The sequence below is a fragment of the Lathamus discolor genome, chromosome 5, assembly GCF_037157495.1.
Source record: "Lathamus discolor isolate bLatDis1 chromosome 5, bLatDis1.hap1, whole genome shotgun sequence".
NCBI classification, from domain to species: domain Eukaryota; kingdom Metazoa; phylum Chordata; class Aves; order Psittaciformes; family Psittacidae; genus Lathamus; species Lathamus discolor.
In genome coordinates this window covers 111115852-111137709 of record NC_088888.1, presented here as the reverse complement: position 1 = coordinate 111137709, position 21858 = coordinate 111115852, and the positions used below count along the sequence as shown (strand labels likewise).

At 59.8% G+C, this 21858-nt stretch overlaps 2 protein-coding genes across 8 annotated transcripts in view; one reads left to right on the top strand and one right to left on the bottom strand.

Moving 5' to 3' along the window:
- Positions 1-150: 150 nt before the first annotated feature.
- On the top strand, positions 151-12072 carry CHRNA2 (cholinergic receptor nicotinic alpha 2 subunit). The gene is made up of 6 exons (XM_065681952.1): positions 151-232; positions 1365-1519; positions 2252-2296; positions 2422-2531; positions 5820-6909; positions 7421-12072. Exons 1-6 carry the CDS (start codon positions 169-171, stop codon positions 7544-7546), a joined length of 1590 nt encoding a protein of 529 aa, XP_065538024.1. The 5' UTR covers positions 151-168; the 3' UTR covers positions 7547-12072.
- PTK2B (protein tyrosine kinase 2 beta) overlaps positions 9407-21858 on the bottom strand; it is a 27054-nt gene continuing 14602 nt past the window's right edge. For 4 of the 7 annotated variants that reach the window (XM_065681945.1, XM_065681946.1, XM_065681947.1 and 1 more), the window contains 27 exons: positions 21467-21546; positions 21220-21282; positions 20845-20899; positions 20071-20211; positions 19445-19519; positions 19261-19362; positions 18903-19020; positions 18646-18685; positions 18511-18557; positions 18198-18251; positions 17768-17865; positions 17591-17675; positions 17016-17116; positions 16813-16928; positions 16495-16595; positions 16220-16309; positions 15565-15769; positions 15023-15131; positions 14827-14892; positions 13583-13708; positions 12672-12818; positions 11966-12001; positions 11667-11694; positions 11249-11304; positions 10833-10979; positions 10484-10564; positions 9407-10396 (listed from right to left, as the gene is read on the bottom strand). In XM_065681945.1, the coding sequence (XP_065538017.1) occupies positions 10181-10396; positions 10484-10564; positions 10833-10979; positions 11249-11304; positions 11667-11694; positions 11966-12001; positions 12672-12818; positions 13583-13708; positions 14827-14892; positions 15023-15131; positions 15565-15769; positions 16220-16309; positions 16495-16595; positions 16813-16928; positions 17016-17116; positions 17591-17675; positions 17768-17865; positions 18198-18251; positions 18511-18557; positions 18646-18685; positions 18903-19020; positions 19261-19362; positions 19445-19519; positions 20071-20211; positions 20845-20899; positions 21220-21282; positions 21467-21546 (2583 nt within the window). In that variant the 3' untranslated portion in view covers positions 9407-10180. The remainder of the gene's footprint in view (positions 10397-10483; positions 10565-10832; positions 10980-11248; positions 11305-11666; positions 11695-11965; positions 12002-12671; positions 12819-13582; positions 13709-14826; positions 14893-15022; positions 15132-15564; positions 15770-16219; positions 16310-16494; positions 16596-16812; positions 16929-17015; positions 17117-17590; positions 17676-17767; positions 17866-18197; positions 18252-18510; positions 18558-18645; positions 18686-18902; positions 19021-19260; positions 19363-19444; positions 19520-20070; positions 20212-20844; positions 20900-21219; positions 21283-21466; positions 21547-21858) is intronic. The other 3 variants (XM_065681949.1, XM_065681950.1, XM_065681951.1) reach the window with 3 other exon arrangements.

The window sequence follows — 21858 nt, the reverse complement described above, 5'->3', positions numbered from 1 at the left end:
TCCTCCACCACTTGCTGATGGTGGGAACACACAGAGCACCCTGCCAGAGGTCCCCTGTGGTGGCTTTCCCTGCTGAGCCTCCTCGTCCACCGGCACCTCAGCTTTTTGCTCCCCCTGGTCCCTCCTGGGGGCTTTGCTGGGCCCATGGGGGGCACCGTCAGAGGGAGCATGGGGAGACTGCCCCATCGCATCACCCCCCTCATCGCATGGTGCTTCCTCACCTTCCAGGCAGGTAAGGGCTGCTCTGGGGACCTGAATTGCCTTCCTTGAGCCTTGACTTCCCATGGGTGTCACCTATGGGGGCTGTGGGGAGTAAATCTGGGGAGAGGGAGTGGGCTGTAGTGCGTGCGCATAAAAAAAACAGTTCTTTCCCAGTTTACCCCATGCAGTCTCACCGTCCCCAGTATCCACACTGGTGTGGTGTCCTCTACCACTGTCTAGGATAGGGCTTGTGTCTTTGCAGTGCAGCTTGACACCACCAGACACTCGGGGGGGGTGGTCTGCTCTGGGACCCCAGATCCATCCTGTGCAAGCTACAAATGTGGGCAGGATGGAAAAAAGATGGATTTTGCTTCCACTTGCAGTTAATGCAAGATCTTCCATGAGGTGGGCATCCTGCTTGTCCCTTCACTTGGGAACAGTCCTCCCCAACACCTCTAAGACCCTTAATTCCTGGCCAGAGTACAACCAGGGTCCTTGCGGGGCTCGTGTGCCCAGTGGGAAGAGCTTGCATGGGGCACAGACATGCTATGGGGCCGTAAACTCATCCTTCTTCAGGGCAAAGCCACCCATACAAGGTCTCTTTGGTTGCACTCGGCTGCGCAGAGCCTTCCCTCCCTTTACCCCTCCTTCCCTCGGCCTCCCTCGACTTGCTGGTGGAAATTTATGGGGCTCTGCAGCGAGCAAGGACACCCGAGCGATGCAGCGCGAGCTGACAGCACCAAACACCAATGCCAACGATTCCTAAGCACAGAGCACTGAGTTCCTTCCCAGCCCGGCCTCCAGCCCGGCCTGAGGGATGGTCTCTGCACAGCCTGCAGCGGTCCCAAGGGCTGGCTCAGCCTCCACCTTGCAAAGCCAGACCATTTAGCACCAGTAGGAGCAGCTGGAGGGATCTCAGCCACCCCAGTGGGATCCCTTGTTCAGCATAGCAAGGCTGATCTTGTACCATTCTCCAGCAGGAGCGCAGGGCAGCTTTGAGGGGGCTAATCCCCCTCTCCCCATCCCATGGTGACGGTTAGCATCCCTGATGCTGCAGCAGAGAGGAGACTTGTGCAGAGTGAGCACCCCATGTCTGTGGGGTTCAGGGGTGTGGAAGAGGGGCTCAGGGAGGTCCCCTCCATCCCCATCCCGTCTTCCCGCAGCTGCCTGCCTCCAGGAGCAGCCCCGCAGCCACGCCGAGCAGCGTCTCTTCAAGCACCTCTTCACCGGCTACAACCGCTGGTCACGGCCGGTGCCCAACACCTCTGATGTGGTCATTGTCAAGTTCGGGCTCTCCATCGCGCAGCTCATCGATGTGGTGCGTAGCCCACCAGCGGGATCCCAGCCCCGTGGCGTGTCTGACTTCCCACCCTCCATCCCAAACCCCTCCCCTGCTGGCAGGAGGCCATCAAGGAAAACTGCAGGTCACCATTCCTGCCACATCCTTGTCCACCATCTACCTGCCGTGGGGCACCTTGTCTGTCCATCTGCCTGTCTGTCCATGTATCCCTCCCTCCCTCCAACCATCCACTCATCCATCCCTCCCTCTGCCCATCCATCCACTCATCCATCCCTCCCCCCATCCATCCACTCATCCATCCCTCCCCCCATCCATCCACTCATCCATCCCTCCCTCCCTCCCTCCATCCACTCATCCATCCCTCTCTCCATCCCTCCCTCTCTCCCTCCCTCCATCCATCCCTCACTCATCCGTCTGATGCACACTCATCTATGCACCCATCTACTTACCCACCTGTCCATCTAGTCCCCCCATCAACCTACCCACCTACAAGCCCATCTACCCACCGCTCCCCCATCAGAGCAGCGCAGAGCCGCACACCGCACACCGCAATTCCTTGCTGCCATCTAGCGAGCACATCCCCCGGGAAGCACGGCGTCTCCTTGGGTTTGCGCGGCTGCCAGCTGCTCGCAGATGAGCCCCAGGCAGAGGGCACAAAGTGAAGGCTGCAGTCTGGGGGCTGAAGAACTGGCAAGTCAAACTCTGCGGCTATCTCTGCCTGTCTCCTCTCATCCCTCTTTCCCTCCGCAGGATGAGAAGAACCAAATGATGACCACAAATGTCTGGCTGAAGCAGGTAGGAGCCTGTTCCCTCTCTGGGGCACGGGTGGGAGCATGTCAAGGGGGGCACGGAATTTGGGGCCGCTTTGTCCCACCAGAGCCAGGGCCGCCTGACGCCCTCCCCTCCGTGTTTCCCTGCAGGAGTGGAGTGACTACAAACTGCGCTGGGACCCGGCGGAATTTGACAATGTCACCTCCATCCGGGTGCCTTCTGAGATGATTTGGATCCCTGACATCGTGCTCTACAACAAGTGAGTGATGGGACAGCCCTAGCGCCCTGCCCTTCCCTGTAGCTCACCCTATCCCTTCCCTCCTCTCACCTTCCTTCCCCTCCCCTCCCCTTCCCTCATTAATAAATGAGTAAATGGAAGAAGATAGAAAGAAAATACAGAAACAAAAGCAGGGGATGCCAAGGCCGTTGCTCGCCATCTTCCACAGTGCCCAGCAAAAGCTGTCCCAGCTCCCCACAAGCCCTGCAGCACCATCCCAGCCGGAGAGCCCAGCATCGTGCTGGATGCTAGGAAGGAAACCAACTCCAGCCCTGTCAAAACCGGTGCACCCAGCACTTCCCTCCCTGTGCTTGCACACTGCAGCCAGAAGAGGTTGCGTTGCTCAGTCCTGCCTAAAAGCCCTGCAGCCCTGCCTAGAACCCCCCCAGCAAGCCCCCTACACCCCTTCTCTCACACCACACCACACACAGCACTCACGGAGGGGATGGGGGCTATGGCAATGGATCCTCTCCCCCTGGGCAGTTCCTCAGCAGCACGGTTTTGGTCTGGTGCCTGTAGTGGGCCCCATCCTCCTGCAGCTGCTGAGCCAGGCAAAGTCATTGCCCTGGGGGTTGGCTTTCCCCTCGCCTCCCCTCCGCATCTCCAACGGGAAGCCAATTTGGTACGGGCTTAGCACCGCTTCCTGCGCCCGTACGGACCTGAACCCCGCCAGGATCAGGGGGAGCATCTTCACCCACCCCTTGCCGGCCCCCCAGGCCAGCCGCTGCAGGGCTGCCACGGCCGGTCCCTTCTGGCTGGCCTGCTGCGCGTCCCACGGGAGGTTCAGTGCCGTCGCCGCCACCACGGCATCCCAGAGGAAGCGCGGCGCATGCGGCAAGCGGATGACGAGAGGCGTCCCATACCGGGCAAACACCTCCCTGAAGAGCACCTCGGCGGCCTCCTCCGCTGTCCTTTCCTTCATCGGGAAGGCTTCCACCCACCCCGAAAACTCATCCTCCAACACCAAGAGGAAGCGGTGCCCGGCCTCAGTCTTGGTAAGGCCACTGATGCAGCCCAGCAGGAGCTGCGACCACGGCCCTTCTGTCCGCTGGGCCAGCACCCTGCCTGCTCCATCCGCACACCGCAGGCAGTTCTGCACCCAGCGGGATACCTGCTTGCGGTCCTCTTCCCAGGACGCAACCTGCCGCACCCGTGCCAGCGTCTCCTCCACGCCGTCGTGCAGGCAGCTGTGACACTGGGCGATTATTTCTTGCTTCTCATGCTTTGAAGGCTCCCAAACCTGCCAGCAGCCCCCAGCCCTGCCCGACATCGCCCAAGCCCTCCTGGCCGCTTTCAGGTTCCACTCCTTCTCCTCAGGCTCCTCGCTCCAGTCGTCTCCCACACAACGGACGTGCAGCATCCCCGGGTTGCTGTGCACCCACCGCAGGATGCTTGCCCACAAACCCTTGCCGGAGCTTCCCCACTCCTGCTCACCCGTCTGGTTTCCCAACCTCTCCACCAAGGACCAGCAGCTCATGTACACATAGAGGGGTGAGGAGTGCCCGTGATGCTGCAGGAGCTGCTTGAGAGCCACCAGCTCCGCGCCTGGCACCGAGCCACCCTTGCTCGCCCCGAGCAGCCACCGCTCTTCTAGGCTGACTGCAGCAAAGCCGATGGAGCAACTCCTCTTGCTGGCCGTGAACCACACGCTGGCCTTGGGGATGTCGGGGGACAGCTCCGGAAGGGAGGGAGCGATGGGGACCAGGACGTTAGTGGGGGGGCCCTTTGCCATCGCTCCGTTGTTCACCAGCAGCAGAGTCCACTGCGCCGGGTGTGGGTTTGTTCCACGGGACCGCAACGCTTCTCCCCATAGCAGATACTTCCATGGGGAATGGGGCATCCGGATGAGGATGGGGGCCGGCCCCGTGAGGGTCTCGAAGGCCTGCACGGCCCAGACCGCTGCCAGGCACCCCTTTTCCTGTGGCGGGCAGGAGGCCTCGTGGTCCTTCAGGATGCGGGAGCTGTGTCCCACTGGGACCAGCTGGCCGCATTCATCCTCCTGCAGCAGGGAGGCTCCTACCGCCTCCTTGCCAGTTGTTAACCTGATAAGGAAGGGCTGGGACTTATCGGGGAATCGCAGGGGGGGCGCAGCCTGGACAGCGCCTTTCAGGCGGTTCAGCGCCTCCTCCTGCTCCGGTCCCCATTCCCACCTGACCTGCTTCTGGGTGAGGCGGTGGAGCGGCAACGCCATCTCCCAGAAGCCAGGGATGTGATCCCGCAAGAAGCCAAACTGCCCAAGGAGCGAGCGGAGCTTGCCCGCATCCTGCGGGCAGGGCGTTTTGAGGATGCCCTCCCGCTTGCTGGCGTGGATCTCTCGCCCCTTGTCCCCGATGGTCATCCCAAAGTAGAGCAGCCACGCGTGCCCCGCACTCGGCCCTGGGGAGCGCGTCCCGACACGGCCCCTCCAAGCCCACCCCGCACCCCCACGCCCCGCGCACAGCCCGGGGGGAGCCCGCTCCGCGCCCACCCGCGTCTCACCCACGGCCCCAGCGGAGCTGCCCCGCGCACGGGGCCTCCCTCGGCCCTGGGGCACGCGCGCCGACGGGGCCTCGCACCCGCACCCGGTCCCGCTCCGGTCCCGCCGCGCCGGGGCTGCCGCCTCCTCCTCACGAGGGGGGATTCGGGGAGGTCCGCCCCGCCCCGCCCCGCCCCGCCCCTTCGCTTGGCGCCAACCGCGGTTCCGGGGCCTCAGTGACCCCCGCGGCGATGGGGGCGGAGCAGCTCGGGGTGGGGGAGATGAGGGCAGGGGGGGGTCCCCACTCAGCCCCTGGGGGCGAGGCCGCGGGCAGAAAGTGGCAGCAAAGGGGGGGGGGGATAAAGAGCCCCTGGGGAGGGGGCCGTTGGGGTGCGCATCCCCCGGGACCGCAGCACCCGCGGTCTGGGAGCCCCGCGGAGGCGGCCCCGTTCCGCGCGGGATGTGCGATGCGCTGCGAGCGGCACCGCGCCCGTCCCCGCGGCGTCCTGGCGCCGCGCACCGGCCGGCGGGGGGGGACGGGACTGCGGGGAAGGGGGGGGGCACCGGAGGGGGGCGGGCCGGGCCGGGGCCGGTCCCGCCGGTTCCAGAAAGCTCCGGCTTCCCCCTTCCCGCTGTCCCATCCCGGGCTCTGGGTGGTGCCCCGGAAGGTGAACCCAGCACTGTGCAGGGAGGCAGCTTGGGGCCAGAGCCTCAGACTCGTTCCAACCCTGAGAGCTGAGGGAGCTCCTGGCCCTGCTTCTCCCGGGGGAAACGCTTCCTCCCTGTCTGACCTTCACACCTCTCCATGCCTGCAGTGCTGACGGGGAGTTCGCTGTGACCCACATGACGAAGGCCCACCTCTTCTCCAGTGGGAAGGTCAAGTGGGTGCCACCGGCCATCTACAAGAGCTCGTGCAGCATCGATGTCACCTTCTTCCCCTTTGACCAGCAGAACTGCAAGATGAAGTTCGGCTCGTGGACCTATGACAAGGCCAAGATTGACCTGGAGAACATGGACCACCACGTGGACCTCAAGGATTACTGGGAGAGTGGTGAGTGGGCCATCATAAACGCCATCGGCACCTATAACTCCAAGAAGTATGACTGCTGCACCGAGATCTACCCTGACATCACCTTCTGCTTCGTCATCCGTCGCCTCCCGCTCTTCTACACCATCAACCTCATCATACCCTGCCTGCTTATCTCCTGCCTGACCGTGCTAGTCTTCTACCTGCCCTCCGACTGCGGGGAGAAGATCACCCTCTGCATCTCCGTCCTGCTGTCCCTCACCGTGTTCCTGCTGCTCATCACGGAAATCATCCCCTCCACCTCGCTGGTCATCCCCCTCATCGGAGAGTACCTCCTCTTCACCATGATCTTCGTCACGCTCTCCATCATCATCACCGTGTTTGTCCTCAACGTGCACCACCGCTCCCCCAGCACCCACACGATGCCGCGCTGGGTGCGCACCTTCTTTCTGGACTTCATCCCTCGCTGGCTCTTCATAAAGCGTCCCCCAGTGCTGCCTCCCCCCGAGGGGCCCGTGGGGCAGTACGACCATCCTGGGACGAGGCTCAGCACCTCCCGGTGCTGGCTGGAGACCGATGTGGATGACAAGTGGGAAGAAGAGGAGGAGGAAGAAGAGGAGGAGGAAGAGGAGGAGAAGACGTACCCCAGCCGAATATCCCAGGCGGGGTCCCACACCCAGGGCAACCAGTGCTGCTATAGCTGTGGGCAACAAGCCAGGAAGACACCAGGGGGGTTGCCCCCCCGGGTGCCCCCCAAGAGGGAGGAGGAGCAGGAGGGCTCGGACCAGGGGCTGCTGCTGTCCCCCAGCATCCTGAAGGCCCTGGAAGGGGTGCAGTACATCGCGGACCACCTGCGAGCAGAGGATGCTGACTTCTCGGTGAGTGGGTGCCCCGAGGGCTGGAGGGAGAGGGGGGTCCCCTGCCCTGGGTGCTGCCTCCTGCCTTGTGTACCTCCATGGGGGGGGGCAGTGCTGGGTTCCCAGGTTGGTTCCCTGGCTACTGAGGACCCAAAGCCATGGAGAAGATCAACAACCACCTCCTGGGAGATGCCCAGTTGAAGGCTCTCTCCGGCTTCTATCCCTGCTGGATGTGAGGATGTTGGAGGTCCCTATTCTGCCCGTGGTATCCTGACCTTGGGGAGCAGAGATGGCCCAGCCTTCCTGCTGGGACACAGCTCGGGGGCTGTACCCTGCTTGTTCCCAAGTGGTTTCAGAAAACCCCGGGTGGGATTAGCTCTGCCCCAAGCAGAGAGGTCCATCCCCCAGCCCAGATGCTCCAGGGGTATCCCAAGATGCACACAGCAGATGCAGAGGAAGCCCAGGGTGTTCTCCTAACCCCAGGGCGTCCTGCATCCTCTGCTCATGCTCACAGCCCCTCTCTGCTCGGCAGGTGAAGGAGGACTGGAAGTACGTGGCCATGGTGATCGACCGCATCTTCCTCTGGATGTTCATCATTGTCTGCATGCTGGGCACTGTGGGGCTCTTCCTCCCACCCTACCTGGCAGGGATGATCTAGGGCTGAGCCAGGCTGCGGTGGGGATGGCAGAGAGTGGTGCCCACATCCAGCCTGACCCTGGGAGGACACGGTGGCAACCATGGAGCACCCCTCAGGTAGGAAATGTAGGGTAAAGCAGGGCCTGTGCCCTGGGGATGGTGGGGGATGGCTGCCTGCTATCCTGCCCAGGGCAGTTGCAGCCATCCCAGCATTGAGGAAGGTGTGGAACAGCTTCCCCATTGCTCAAGTGCAAGCTGGAGGCATCTAAGAAAGGCATCTGCTTCCTCAAGCTGCTCCAAGTCCTACCAAAAACCCAAGAGCTGTGTCTGGTTGTGACTCCAGTGTGCTGGGCAAGAAGAGAGGACCTTACAGCCGCTTTAGGACACGTGCTGACTGCAGGGTGTGGATTATGACAGGGTCGTGTGCTCATCCATGATGTGGGGCAGGTGATAACACTTGAAGATCCATGAAGGTCCATGAAGAAGGGGTATGGTCCTGGGATGGAGGGCCCTGCTTGAACACATTGCTTGGGGGTCGCAAAGCACAGCCCAGGCACAGACCCTCTGCAACCTGCCAGCATAAGCGGTTGTTTCCACACTATCCCACAGATCAGATCCCAAACCACCTGGCTCCGATGACTGCTGCAATCCAGCTTTTAACTTCTAGCTTCTATATACCCTGAAGGACCCACGCTTACCGACCATCTACTCTCTTCTTATATGCCCCAAGAGGCACCAGCTTTTCCTGCAATGCTTTCTCCTCCAAGAAATGGAGCCATTGGAGTGCTGGATGTGGTCTGCCGGGGTTTGAAATCACTGTGCTCTCGGGGGCGAAATGGGCTGGAATAAAACGGTGCCACAGAGGGACATCCACATCCTGGGGGTGTTGCAGCCGCTCGTGCAGCCTCCAGTGCTGGCAGGCTCGGGTGTGCACAGCTGGGAATGGGATGTGTGAGAGAGCAAGTGCCCAGGCGCAGCTGGATGCGTGTGGGTGTGTGCATGCGTTTAACACAGTACATGGGCTGTAGTGCTCTGCAGAGCTCTGCTCTGCTCTGATGAGACCTCCCCTGCAATCCTGCATCCAGCTCTGGGGCCCCAACATAAGAAGGATGTGGAGCTGTTGGAGTGAGTCCTGAGGAGGCCATGAAGATGCTCCGAGGGCTGGAGCACCTCTGCTATGGAGACAGGCTGAGAGAGCTTGGGCTTGTTCAGCCTGGAGAAGAGAAGGATCCAGGGAGAACTTAGAGCAGCTTCCAGTGCCTAAAAGGGCTGCAAGAAAGCTGGAGAGGGGCTTTTGACAAGGGCCTGTAGGGACAGGACAAGGGGGAATGGCTTTAATCTGACAGAGGGGAGACTGAGATGAGCTCTTAGGCAGAAGTTGTTCCCTGTGAGGGTGGTGAGGCCCTGGCACAGGGTGCCCAGAGAAGCTGTGGCTGCCCCATCCCTGGCAGTGTTCAAGGCCAGGCTGGACGGGGCTTGGAGCAACCTGGTCTAGTGGAAGGTGTCCCTGCCCGTGGCAGGGGGCTGGAACTGCATGAGCCTTAAGGTCCCTTCCATTCTGTGGAACCCAAACCATTCTGTGATGCTATAATAAGATCATGGTTCAGTTCTCTTCTCTGGGAGCTGGGGGAGTCCACAACCCTCATATGAATTGTGAGCTCCACAGAAGGGAAATGGGGCTCCAGAGGTGATGTGGATGCAGCAGAGCCAGGTTCACCCCAGCAGCTCTCCCAGGGATGCCACTACTTGGCAAGCACTTCCCCATGATGGCAAGACAGCTCAGAGCTCTGAGCAGCACAGCTCTTACTCTTCCTAAGGAGGTGCTGGTGACCAGGACTTGTCCCCACTGTATGGGGGTGACAGGCAAGTGCGGGCACAGCAGGACTTTGTGCATGGTTTATATCAGCCAGAACGAACAACGTTGTGGGAAGATGCTGGGGAAAAGCCTGAACCGTACGGTTTCCAACTCAAAGCACAAACCGAACAGAGACTTGGTTTGCCATCATTGCTTACACAGAGCAGCTTGGAGAAAACTCAGCTGGAAGAGGCACCGCTCTCCTGGTTTGTGCCACCAAAGACTGTGGTCCATGGGGTCCCATCCCTCCCTGTGTTCTGCAGGTTTGGGGCCGGGTGTGCTTCGGCCACGGGTGCTAGAAGCGGCTCTGCTATGGCGCGCGGACCCACTTCCCATCATTAAATAGACTCTTCTATACAATGTACAAGGAAATGCAAACAGTCCCTCCAGCCACTGCTCCAGTGGCCCCTGGGAACCCCCGCGCAGCCCCCCACTCCCAGCAGTGGGGAGCAGGGTCCAGGTCCCCATCACGACATGCCGCCCGCGGCCGGCCATCCTTGGAGGGGCTGATGGACGGACACACGGACCTGCTGGCAGCCGGGGAGCAGAGCTGCCGAGCCAAAGGGATCTTCAGCCACCCTCAGGGATGGCCAGGTCCCCCCTAGCCCCTTCCATTCACCAGATGCCTCCCTTCTTCAGAAGACCGACGAGACGATGCTAAAGACACGAGCGGCTGCAGGAGGACGGGCACAGGAAGGGCAGGACGGCGAGGCAACGGGAGACACAAAAGCCAGCTCCTTTGCAATGCTCTCCCTCTTCTCCTTCCCCACCCCTTCTGCTTCCCTCCCTCCACCCCTGCTCTCACTCCAAGCACAGCTTCACCAGGTTGGCCTGGACCTTGGCTTGGTCCACAGCATCCAGGAGGTTCTTGGCATCCACAGCCAGGGTGTGGGAGGCCGTCAGCATCTGCCGCTTGCACTCCTCGCTCAGCGAGGTGATGGCGTTCTGCTGCGCCAGGCGCATCTTGTTGATGAGGTCAGCCAAGTCCTTGTTGAGCAGCTTCTGGGTCCCCTCGATCTGACCGTGACACGCAGAGGTTACAGACAGGGGTGCCACCCGCACATGACCCCATGCCAGATCCCTTTCCCTCCTCCCTGCACCTACCTCAGTGCGGGAGGCAGCGGGCAGGACAGGCAGGATCTCATCGACGCTGCCGATCAGCTTCCGCAGGGACAGGCCCACGTTCTGCCAAGGACGCCAAGGAAGAACAGGACGTATTGATAACTCTCAATATTGACCCAAGGATGCAATGGAGGAGCAGGGCATGCTGGAAACTCTCCCCTCATTGACCCAAGGATCCAAAGGAGGAGCTGGGAATATTGGAAATGCTCCCTCCTATATATGTAAGACCTTCCTGATACAGATGCTTGGTGGGAACCACTCAGCAGACTCATTCCCCACTCCCCTATTCCCCATAGAAGCCCTGTTGTTGTCCCCTCCCTGGCCTCCCTACCTTCACCACGAGGATGTACCCCTCTGGAGGCAGGAGGCCGATCTCGTTCTTCAGCTGCAGCACAGCCCGCACCAGGTCCATGACGTTGCTGTACACCATGTCATCCGTGCGGTCCAGGTTGGCAGTGGGGGCCGGGTGGATGGACTGCTGTGGAGCAGGGACACAGTGGGATCAGATAGACTGAGGGGGCGAGGAGGGAAAGACCAAGACCTATCGGGAGCCCTGGCCAGACCCATCCACCTCCCACCCATCACCCTGATGCTGCTGGAACTCTGACCCCCATGGGGCCTTGGGTAGTCAGAAAAGTGCCACCCTGCAGATGCAGGGGGATGATGGAGGTGGAGGAGGCAGAATGAGGCTGTAGAGATGGAGGAGGAGGACTGGGACCATGGTGGCCCGATCCAGGGAGGTCTTACCTGTGCCCCGAGTCTTGGAGGCTTCTGGGGGGGGCCCGTGAACTCCGCTATGCCATCAGCAAGGGAAAGGAAGGAGAGTCACTCCAGCTGCTCCCAATGACATGTGGGCATGATGCAAAACCCCTGAGACCTGTGCCACATCCCACACCGCCACGCAGCGGTATATCCTTGACCCATCCTAGCCGTTCCACCTCCCTGCAGGGTCAGACCCCCCTGGACCCCCATGCCTGGGACAAGCAGACCCCCCACCCCAGGGCAGGCAAAGCTGCTCTCCATGATCTGGGATTTCTTTCATGGAGGAGCCCAAAGCTGGGAAGGATACAGCCCTGAGGCTCAGTGCAGGGCTCCCCACGTGCAGCCCCAAAGTGGGTGCTCCTGGGTGGACAGCCCCACTCCCCATGCATCTGTGGGCACTCACTGTAATCCATCTCCTTCTCCGGGAGCAGCTGTGGGGGGAACAAGCAGCAAATAAGAGGCACAAAGTCCTGGCTGGAAGCATCGCCATCCCCTCCCAGGGCTTCTGGTGAGGAGCTCCGCACCACCAGTAACCCCATGGACATTTGCAGATTCATTTTCCCAGTGCAAAGGGAATATATGTAAGTATTTATCCTCCTTCTGTGCCAAAGCAAATGAGGATCTCCAGACACCTCTAAAAGAAGGAGCCCCTGCACCCAAATACACCCTTAACCTGGGTTCTCCAGGGATGGCACTACTCACCAGAGGAGAGTTGTTGTTCATAAACACTGTTGGGTCCTGCAAAAGGGGAGAAGCTTTGTGAGAGGTGTGGAAAAAAGGAAAAATAGAGGAAAAAAGGGGTTTTCCTGATTTCTCACGGAACACATCACAGGAACGCATCCCTGCAGGGTATGGGAATGCGGGTCGGGAAGGGGGTTTGTGCCTATTGCTGGTCCCATCTCCATCCCACCCCATCACTCCTATCTGCTCCCCACCTGCTCCTGGGGCACCAGAAGTTCAAACTGCTGCTCAAACCCCCTTGAAGTTTGATTCAAGGAGCTGTCTGCAGCTGCTCAGGGCAGAGGGGAGCTGGGCTTTGCTTTATCAGCTGTGCAAGTCGATTGAATAAAGATTTTCAGCCTCCTTCCAAGCCTGTTTCACCACTAGCTGATGCATTAGTCACGTGTTAGCTATCTTCAGTCCTGATTTCAAAAGCATTATGAAATCTCATTAAGACGTGATTGAACGCATTTAAAAGTTGCCCAAGTCTCAAAATATCCACTTTGAAATGAAGCAGCTCTGTGACACCTTTACCAGGGGTGCAAGAGGTTTGGCTGCTGGAGGAGCTGTTCCTCCAAGGAAAACAGTGTTTTCCAGCCATGAAGAGCAACCTCATTGCCTGCAGTGGCTCTTTAACCACCTTCACAACGGTGCAAGAGCTGGGAGCCCCCAGCTCGTGGCCACTCACCAGGGACTTCTCCTCCTGCCGCAGCCACTGGTAGTCCTCCACCATCTGCTTCTGCTGCTTGTCCAGGACCTGCCGCATCTTGAGCCTCTCCATCTCCCAGAGCTTCTGCGCCTCCTCCCTGCTGCTGGGACGGAGGAAGTCCTCCTCCTGGTGTGCAGAGACAGTGGTGATGGGGGGGCCTCAAGGAGCCAGCGCCCACCACCCCTCAGTTTTGGCACAGGAGTTTTGGCCCCAGTCTGCACATGCAAGCCATGCGCCAGAACCCAACAGCCATGAACACCCAGTCTGGGGAGCACTTGGGTTTCCAGCAGGGAGAAGAAACTACCAGCTGGCCCCACGTTTCCCATCACCGCATCCCAGCCACCCTAGGAGCAGCTCATCATAGAGGCACTCAGCAACGTGGCTGTCTTAGCGTGACAGGCAGAGCATCACAGGATGTGCCCCAATACCCAGCTTATTCAGGGCTAGAATAGCCAAGCATAGGCTACAAACCACCAGTGGCATTTTAGGTGACAACACCGAGCATGAGGAGCCGACCCAGAGCCCCAAGGAGTGCCAGCCACCTATCCCCTGCTTGGGTTTGGGGACAGAGTACCAGCCGCTCATCCACCAACATGCCTTCACCAGGATGTGTGTGCAAACATGCAGAGCACGGGGCTGGAGACACCCTGGAGCCCTTCACAGGCTTGATCCCTCCAGCCCACAAACAGCACCCATGGGGTGACAGGATCTGTCCTTCCTACGGCAAGATCAGAAGCAACACAGAGCTTGAAGCGTTGGAGGCAGCAGCACGAAGCAGCGTGTGGTGCAGCAAGCATCCCTCCTGCAAGGTCCACGGTGTGCCTGGGATGAGGCCACCCAGGACCAAGATATCCTCTGGATGCTGCTGAATCGGGGGACCCCTCTCTTACCCTCATGCTGTGGCGCTTCAAGACGTTGTGGCGGTTGAGTGGTGGGGTGTGCAGGGAGTTGGCTGGAGACTGGTACTCGATGGGGCTGGTGAGTGTAGGGGAGCTGGCACACAGACCCTCAGGCACCTGCGGGCGGGCAGCGGGGGGTGCAGGCACAAAACAGGGCCACGGAGGGTTAGGTTAGTGCGGACGGACAGACGGACAGAGCAGACAATGTGGGGGAGAGCAGCTTTGGCACCAGGAGCAGCCTCTGCCCTCATGCCTGTCTGTGCTGCAGGAATCAGGACATTCCTCCCTGCTCAGCTCTTCCTTGCACTGAGCATGGGATTGAGACCTCCAGCGCTGCTGCTGGACCCCTACCCAGCCTCAAAAGAGCACCCAGAATAGTTCACAGAATCACAGAACGGTTTGGATTGGAAGGGACCTCAAAGCTCATCCAGTCTCAACCCCCTGCCACAGGCAGGGACACCTTCCACTAGACCAGGTTGCTCCAAGCCCCATTCAACCTGGCCTTGAACACTGCCAGGGATGGGGCAGCCACAGCTTCTCTGGGCACCCTGTGCCAGGGCCTCACCGCCCTCACAGGGAACAACTTCTGCCTAAGAGCTCATCTCAGTCTCCCCTCTGTCAGGTTAAAGCCATTCCCCCTTGTCCTGTCCCTACAGGCCCTTGTCAAAAGCCCCTCTCCAGCCTTTTTGTCAGCCCCTTTAGGCACTGGAAGCTGCTCTAAGGTCTCCCCTGAGCCTTCTCTTCTCCAGGCTGAACAAGCCCAGCTCTTTCAGCCTGTTTATATAGCAGAGGTGCTCCAGCCCTTGGAGCATCGTCACAGCCTTTCTCTGGACTTATTCTTGAGAGCTTACCCAAATGCTCCAGGGACCAGCACTGGTCCTTGCAGAGGCCAAATTCAGCCCAGGTAGCACCAGAAAGCAGCAAACCTCCTCTCCTCTCAGCCCTATGTACAAACTCGCCTATGCCAAGCCTGAAAACCCCCCTTCCCTGGGCTGAGAGCCTCTGCCAGCTCCAAGGGGTGGACAAAACAAGGGTCAGGGAGGGCAGGACAGGGCTGAGCCCCCAGCAGTGCAGTGTCCTACTGGCAATGTGGTGGAAGGCACTTGGTGATGGTGTGGAGCATCTTGGATCCCCCAAAGCCATAAGCCCCCACGGGCTTGGGCTTCAGACAGGGTTTTCTGGTGTTGACCCCCTTATTTATGTCCCTGAGGAATGCTTTGGCCATGCCACCTTACCTGGAACTGCAGCTTGGGAGCCAGGAGATTGCTCTGAGGTGGTGGCTTGTACCTGGGTCTGCTGGGCTGCGGGGAGGCAGAGGAGGGAGAAATGCATGGTGGGTGCGAGCCCACGGAGGTCCCCCTTCTGCAGCACCCACCAATGGGTTGAGGCACGGAGATGAACCTGCCTGCACAGGCTCTGCCCTCTGCTCACCTTTGGAGGTGGCTCCTGGAAGGACGGCGGCTCCATGATTTTGGGAGGCCGGTGGCGGTTGTTCCTCTCCTGGTCCTTGGCCAGCTCCTTCTCCGTCAGGTAAATGTCACTGCACGCAGGGAGACGGAGAGAGACAGACCCCAGAGGTGCTTTGCCACATCTCCCATACCCCAGAGAGTGAGGATGCTTGAGACGGATGGGCCATGGAAAACACAAGGGAGCAAGGAGGGATGGGAAGAGCGAAGGGCAAGGACTGGGAGGACATAGCTTTATGCCAGCTGGCCACACCAGCATCACCAGGACTCCCCTGCAAGACCCCTCCATGGGAAGCAAAGTGTTTCACTTCAGCCCAGGCACCACCACCCCCCAAGGCAGGTGGGCTGAAATGGTCTCAACAGCCCTTTGAGTTCAGGCTTAGCCAGAAAACTCCAGACCCAGAATCTTGCCCAGCTTCATTTTCTCCTTCACCCACTTGCCCACCCCTCCATCAAACCATCATCATCAGCCCATCATCATCATCAGTCCCCTGCCTTCCCACTCACCTCAAGCTGCAAACCAAGTCCTTGAACTTAGGCCTTTCACTGGGGTCATAGTCCCAGCAGCGCGTCATGAGTGTGTAGAGGACGGGGGGGCAGAGGTCAGGCTTGGGCAGGCGGTCGCCCCTCTCCAGCACCCCTATCACATCCTTGTTCTCCAGCCAGAAGAAGGGCTGCTTGCCATAGCTGAGGATCTCCCACATGCACACAGCTGTGGGAACAACAGGAGCAACCTCAGATGATGCTGGAGCTACCAGCACCGTGCTTGTGGTTTTGGGGACCTGGTGACAGTGTCATGCTTTGCTGTGTGACTCCAGGTCATTTGGCTCCTTGGCCATCCTGATACGGATGGACAGACAGACATCAGGGGCTGTGGGATGGGTGGATAGGCAGCGGGATGGGTATTTGCAGGGAGCAGAGTTTAATTCAGCCCCACAACATCCTGAATTCACTGAAGGAGGAGGAAGCACCTAGCAATGGTTGAGTTGGAGGAAGCTCTGCTCAAGGAGCCCTTTCTGCAAGGGCAAGGCTGGGATAACCCCCCTGCTCCAGAGCAGGATTTGTCCCTGTTCAGTGAGACAACGCCACAGGAGGTGGATGAAGCCCAGGACCCTGCTCTGTCGCTGTCTCACCACGCTCCATCCCTGTCCCAACCACGCACCAAACATCCAGACGTCACTGGCCGTCGTAAAGCGTCGGAAGTTGATGGACTCGGGGGACATCCACTTGATGGGGAGGCGAGTGACAGATGCTGGAGGGAGAGACAAGACAGTGGCAGTGCTCAGAGCAGGAGGGCATGGTAGGGCAGCCAGGTCTCAGCACAGTCTCTGCCCCAGCCCCTTTCTGTGGCAGGGAGTCCCACCATGTACCGACTCTGCCCTCTGCTCTACTCTCACAGGGTTGGAGGAAGCCCCCACTCCATCACACAGCTCTTACCTTTATAGTACTCCTCATCCTCAATGTACCTGGAGAGCCCAAAGTCTCCCAGCTTCACACATTCTGGGGAGGCCACCAGGATGTTCCTCACGGCAATATCCCTGCAAGGAGAGAGACCCTTGGGTGGGGAGAAGGGATGGAGAAGGAGAGCTCACACCTGGACAACCAGCTCGCCTGGCTGCAAAAAGGGTCTGCAGCAAAGGATGATGCCAGCCTCAGCCTCTGCCTGCTCCTGCTGCCCACCTGCATGTCCCCCATGGCCTCTGCCTTCCCTGCTATCCCAGCATCCTGCCCAGCTCCTTTTCCCTCCTGCCCTACCTGTGCACGCAGTTGATGGCCTCCAGGTAGGCCAGAGCTTTGCTGATCTGCAGCGCGTAGAGGATGAGCACGGGCACAGTGAGGCAGTGCTTGTTCTGCTCCAGGTACTGCCCCAGCTGCAACAGGACAAGCAACAGGACTGAGCAGGGGCAGGAAGCATGGCAGGGGAACAGGATGGGTTCCAGTGGCAGAGCCCCACTCACCTCTCCGTAGGGATAGAGCTCCATGATGATCCAGGTGGGCTCTTCTTCTGCGATGCCGATGAGCTTCACGATATGGGGATGGTCCAGCTTCTTCATCAACACTGTGGAGAGACCACATCAGCCACCCTGCAATGGGGGGACTCTCCTCCTCAGGAGCCCCAAACTCTGTCCTGGGGTGGAGGGACAGATCTCTCCATGAAGCCGGAGACAGAGCAGGAGGAATTCCCAGTAACAGCCTAGCACATCCTTAAAGGGGTTGGGGTCCTGGTTTCCAGCTTTGGGATCTCCATCCAGGTGATGGATAGATCCAGCTTTTCTCCCTGCCCCTGTAGCTATCCCTCCCATAAACCAGGTATTTTGGACATCAGCCCTGTCACAGGGGCTAGGGCATGGGCCACCTCCCTCCTGCCCTATCCTGCATTGCATCCCCAAGCAGGGACCAGATGATGCCAGGACACGGTTTTGTCTCTAACACCCCACCACTGCAGCGCTGCAACCACCACACTGGTCCTCTGCCCCACTGTGTGAGCCCTGGTGGGGATCTGAGCAGGCTCTGTCCCCCATGAAGGGCATACCCGCTTCACTCAGGAACTTGTCCTTGTTCTCCGGGCTGCAGTCCTTCTTGCAGGTCTTCACAGCCACGTTAATCCGTTCCCCTTTCTGCAAGGAGAAGGCAGGGTGATGGCTGCGTTACCCCACTCCCCCCAGCCGTGGAGGAGGCAGGCAGGGCAGGGAGAGGGCAGGACGCTCACCGGGGTGGTGTAGATCCCCTCGTAGACCTCTCCGAAGAAACCTTCTCCAAGGATCCTGCCCAATGTAACGTCCTCCCGGGAGATCCCATAGTGCTGGACTTCAGGGACAGGGAAACAGGGCAGAAGTGGCAGTGAAGCTGCCTGTACCCCTGCCCATTCCATGGGCAGAGCCCCCATGCTAAGCGGGAAATGGTGATCTCCAGGTACCCATCCTCCCATCACCCCCTCAGCAAGGACACACAGATCCTGCCCCATGGCACAAGGGGGGATCCCAGCTCCTTCAGCCCCCCATGGTGGTAGGCTGGGCAGTGCAGGCAAAGGTGGGCAGTGCAGGTGGGGATGGGATGGGAGGTTGGGGTGGGCAGGAAGAAGTGGGAGGACTTGGATGAGATGGTGATGGGCTAAAGGGCACCCAGGGGGTGGCACCTACCTCCAGACCTCGGTCTTGAGGACTCATCAGGGATTTCACAATAAATATCAGAGTCTGGGGCAAGAAGAAGGTTGCAGGCAGGGACTGAGGCAGCTCACTGGGATTCTTGCATCCCAGTGGAGTCCGACCACCCCACAGACACCAGGGCCTCTGGGATGCCAGCCTGGTCCTCCCCTGGGATGCTCAGCTGCATCTTGACCTCCTCCACCTTGTCCACCTCCACCAGACCCCCAAATCCCTGGACACTGTTGTCCCACAGCCCTGGAGCAGCCCCTGGGCTGGTGGGAAGGGAGGAGAAGAGCTGAAAACTCACCCACACTCATGCTGTCTGACAGTGTGGACTGCCTCTCCTCCAGGTGCCTGTGGGGCAGGAGGAGGTCAGGGTGAGGGAGCAGAACAGGGGGCAGGATGAGGTCCCAGCCCCGCTCTGGGGCCAGGCGGTACTCACGGGGCTGGGATCTGGGGAAGGCTGATCCTCTTCTCTCGCTCTGTGGGGAAGACAACAGACGGTCATCTCCCAGCCACCCCATCACCGCCTGATGGGTGCTGGGCCCCCCCGCAACGCCTCGACCACATGTGCAATGAGTTTGGTGGGTCTCAGCTGGGATCACTCCAAAGCCATGGGTGATGCTGTGGCCATGGAGAGTGCGGACTGGGGACACAAAGAGGGACCCTGCTGGGGTCGGTGTCCCGCAGGGTGCTCACCTCTCCTGGGGAAGATGATGAGGGAGGTTTCCAAGTCCCCTTGCAGCCGGCAGTAGCCATCAATGAGGTCAGCCATGTTCTCCGCCTCAGCCAGAGAAGCTGTCTTGATAGCCAGGGACTGGGGGAGATGGTAGGGAAGGGGGACAGGTAAGCCCAGAGCTGGGGCAGGGGGATGCTGGGATGAGGGACAGCCTCCCCTCAGCTGAGGCTGGAGGCAGGACCTCTCTCAGTGGAAATGGAGGCATCCACCAGGTCCTGCCTGGCCCACAGGGATGCGATGCCACCCCACGGCACCAGGGGATCCCCCATCCCAGCACCCCCTCTCAGCTCCCTGGGCACCCTCCCCGTGCCTCCTCACCTGGGGGGTGCCACTGAGCCCCAGCTGCAGCACAGCCCGGCCCTCTTCCACACTGGAGCACTTGATGGACTTGATGTGCTTGAACTCAGCCAAGCACGTGGGCTGGGGAGAGGTGTTGACTTTAACCACCAGTTTAAGAGCAGCCAACCCCGCTCCCCAGCCAGCACACAGTGCATGCCCATACCTTGGCCTCCTTGCTCGTCATCTGCCGAATGCCCTTGGGTCCAATGACCAGGTCCACTGTGATGTTCCACCCTTGCTGAGGGTAGAAACAGAGGGAGGATGCAAATTTGGGTGGGAAGACACCAAAAGCCAGTTTTCCCCTCAACCTGCTGCAATGTGCGAGGCACCTTGGGGGAAAAACAGCTTCCCAGAGGAGCTTAAACAGAGGATGGTTTGGAAAGCGGATGGTGGATGGTACAAGGCAAGGAGCCCACTGCAGGTGTTCTTCCTCCTCCTGGCCCCAAAGGGGTTCCCAGCACTTCTGGGTTGCCACCTTCTCACCCCAAAGGGGTTCAGCAAACCTCAGGCACTGGCTCATACCCCGAGGCTTGGACCCCTGTATGTGGAAGGTCCCCAGAGCCCCCACCACATCCCCAGCCCCTCTCAGCTCACAGCATCCTCCAAATAGAAGCCCCCAGAGCCTTTCCCACAGGGACCCCTCTGAGTTGGGGATGGCCAAGTCCCCATCCAAGTGTGGGAACCATGGCAGGGAGAAGCCCACAGCAGGGTGGCTTTGTCCACCCATCCTATCCCATCCCATCCCATTCCATCCCATCCCATCGATCCCGTCCCACCCGGCAGACTCACGATGAGCTCGCAGCGGTAGCTCTCCTGGTCGATGTTGGCGAAGCTGGCGAGGGTGTGGAGGAACTTGAGGATGCATTCCTCCTCCCGCAGCAGCGCGTACTGCTGGAAGGTCTGCTGGATCATCTTCCGGAACTGCTTGGGCTGCGGGCACAGCGGCCGCTGGGAACACCGGGCACCAGCCGGGCACGCAGCGCGAATGTGGGGTGCAGAGGGTGCACACGGACACAGGCACACGTGGACACATGCACGCACACACTCATATGCATGCATGCATTCACCTGCAGACGTGAACCTGCATCCATGCACATCCACATGCGTGTGCAGGCCAGGCTGCCTCCATGTGTGTGTGCTCCTTTACGTGTACACAAGTGTGGGCAGATGAGCGTGCATACGTGTGTGCAAACATGGCCATGCGTGTGCATGCATACATACATGTGCATATGTGTGTGCATACAGGTGCATCATCACATGTGCCTGCATGCATGCAGCATACATATACACGCACATATGCACATGCATGCACATACACCTTCACATGTGCGCAGACATGCCTATACACGTATACACACATGCACACGGGTATGTGGCTGCAGATACATCATCACATGTGTGAGCACAACCGCACGTGTGCACAAGTGCAGGCAGATACACGCACACGTGCAAATCTGTGCGTGCACTTTGAGGTATGCACATGAGCACCCCAGCCAGGCCTGTGCACGCTCACCCACCCTGCAGCCATGCACCAGCCTGCACGTGCCCACACGCGGTCCTCACCTTCAGGTTCTCCTGCATCTGTCTGGGGAAGAAGAGGTCCAGACCCACCTCCTTCCTGGGGAGCAGAAACCCCCCCATGCACATTAACAGCCCCGTGGGACCCCTGCTCCGAGTCTGCAAAGCAGCTGGGGGGGGATGCACCAAGGAAAGTGGGTGCTGAGGGGGAATGGGGTGCTCTCGGGGGGAAATCACCCCCATAGATCAGGGTGAAAGGTTCCCATCTCCCCTTCTGTGCACAGGGCAGATGGCTGTGGGAGGATGAGGAGATGCATGAGGTGAGGAAAGCCATTTGCAGATCCACATCCCCTCAGGACAGGGCGGGGGCCTCAGGGATAGGGGGGTTTCTGCCCAGCAGGACAGGCTGTGCCTACTCACTCCAGGAACTCGAAGTTGGATTTCTTATCCAGAGCGTTCTGAGGCATGTCCTTATAAAATCTCCTGTGAGAAGGGAGGGACATGAGAAACCACCTTGTGCTCGCATCCCTCCGCCACATCCCTCCACCATGGCAAAGAAAGAGCTGGAAACTCCCTTTCTCCTGCAAAACCCTCCCCAGCCCCACTCCTGCGTCCTCCCCAGCCCCCCCGCCGCAGGAGATGGGTCAGGACAGAGCGAGGTACGTACCTGAGCTCAAGGCAGCCCAGCTGCAGGGCCATGCCTTCGCTCACCTTGCTGGCGTAATTCTGCATGTACTCGCTCCGGAGCTGCCGAGGAGATGAGGGAGTCAGGAAGTGGAAGGGGATGCTCCCAAGAGATGCTGTCAGGGATGCTGACAGGGGATGATGGCAGGGGATGCTCCCAAAGGATGCTCTCAGGGTCCATGCCCTTCTGCATCCTGCACTGGGATGCAGCAGGGACAAGAGCAGGGTCAAGGGGTTGGAACTGTCCCTGATAGAGATGCACAGGTCTAGCAAGTGGGATGGGACCATAGGGTATGGGCGAAGGTAAATGGGCTATTAGGTTCTTGGGGCTCTTGGGAATCATGATTTCTGTGCTGGAGAGGAAGAAACACCCTC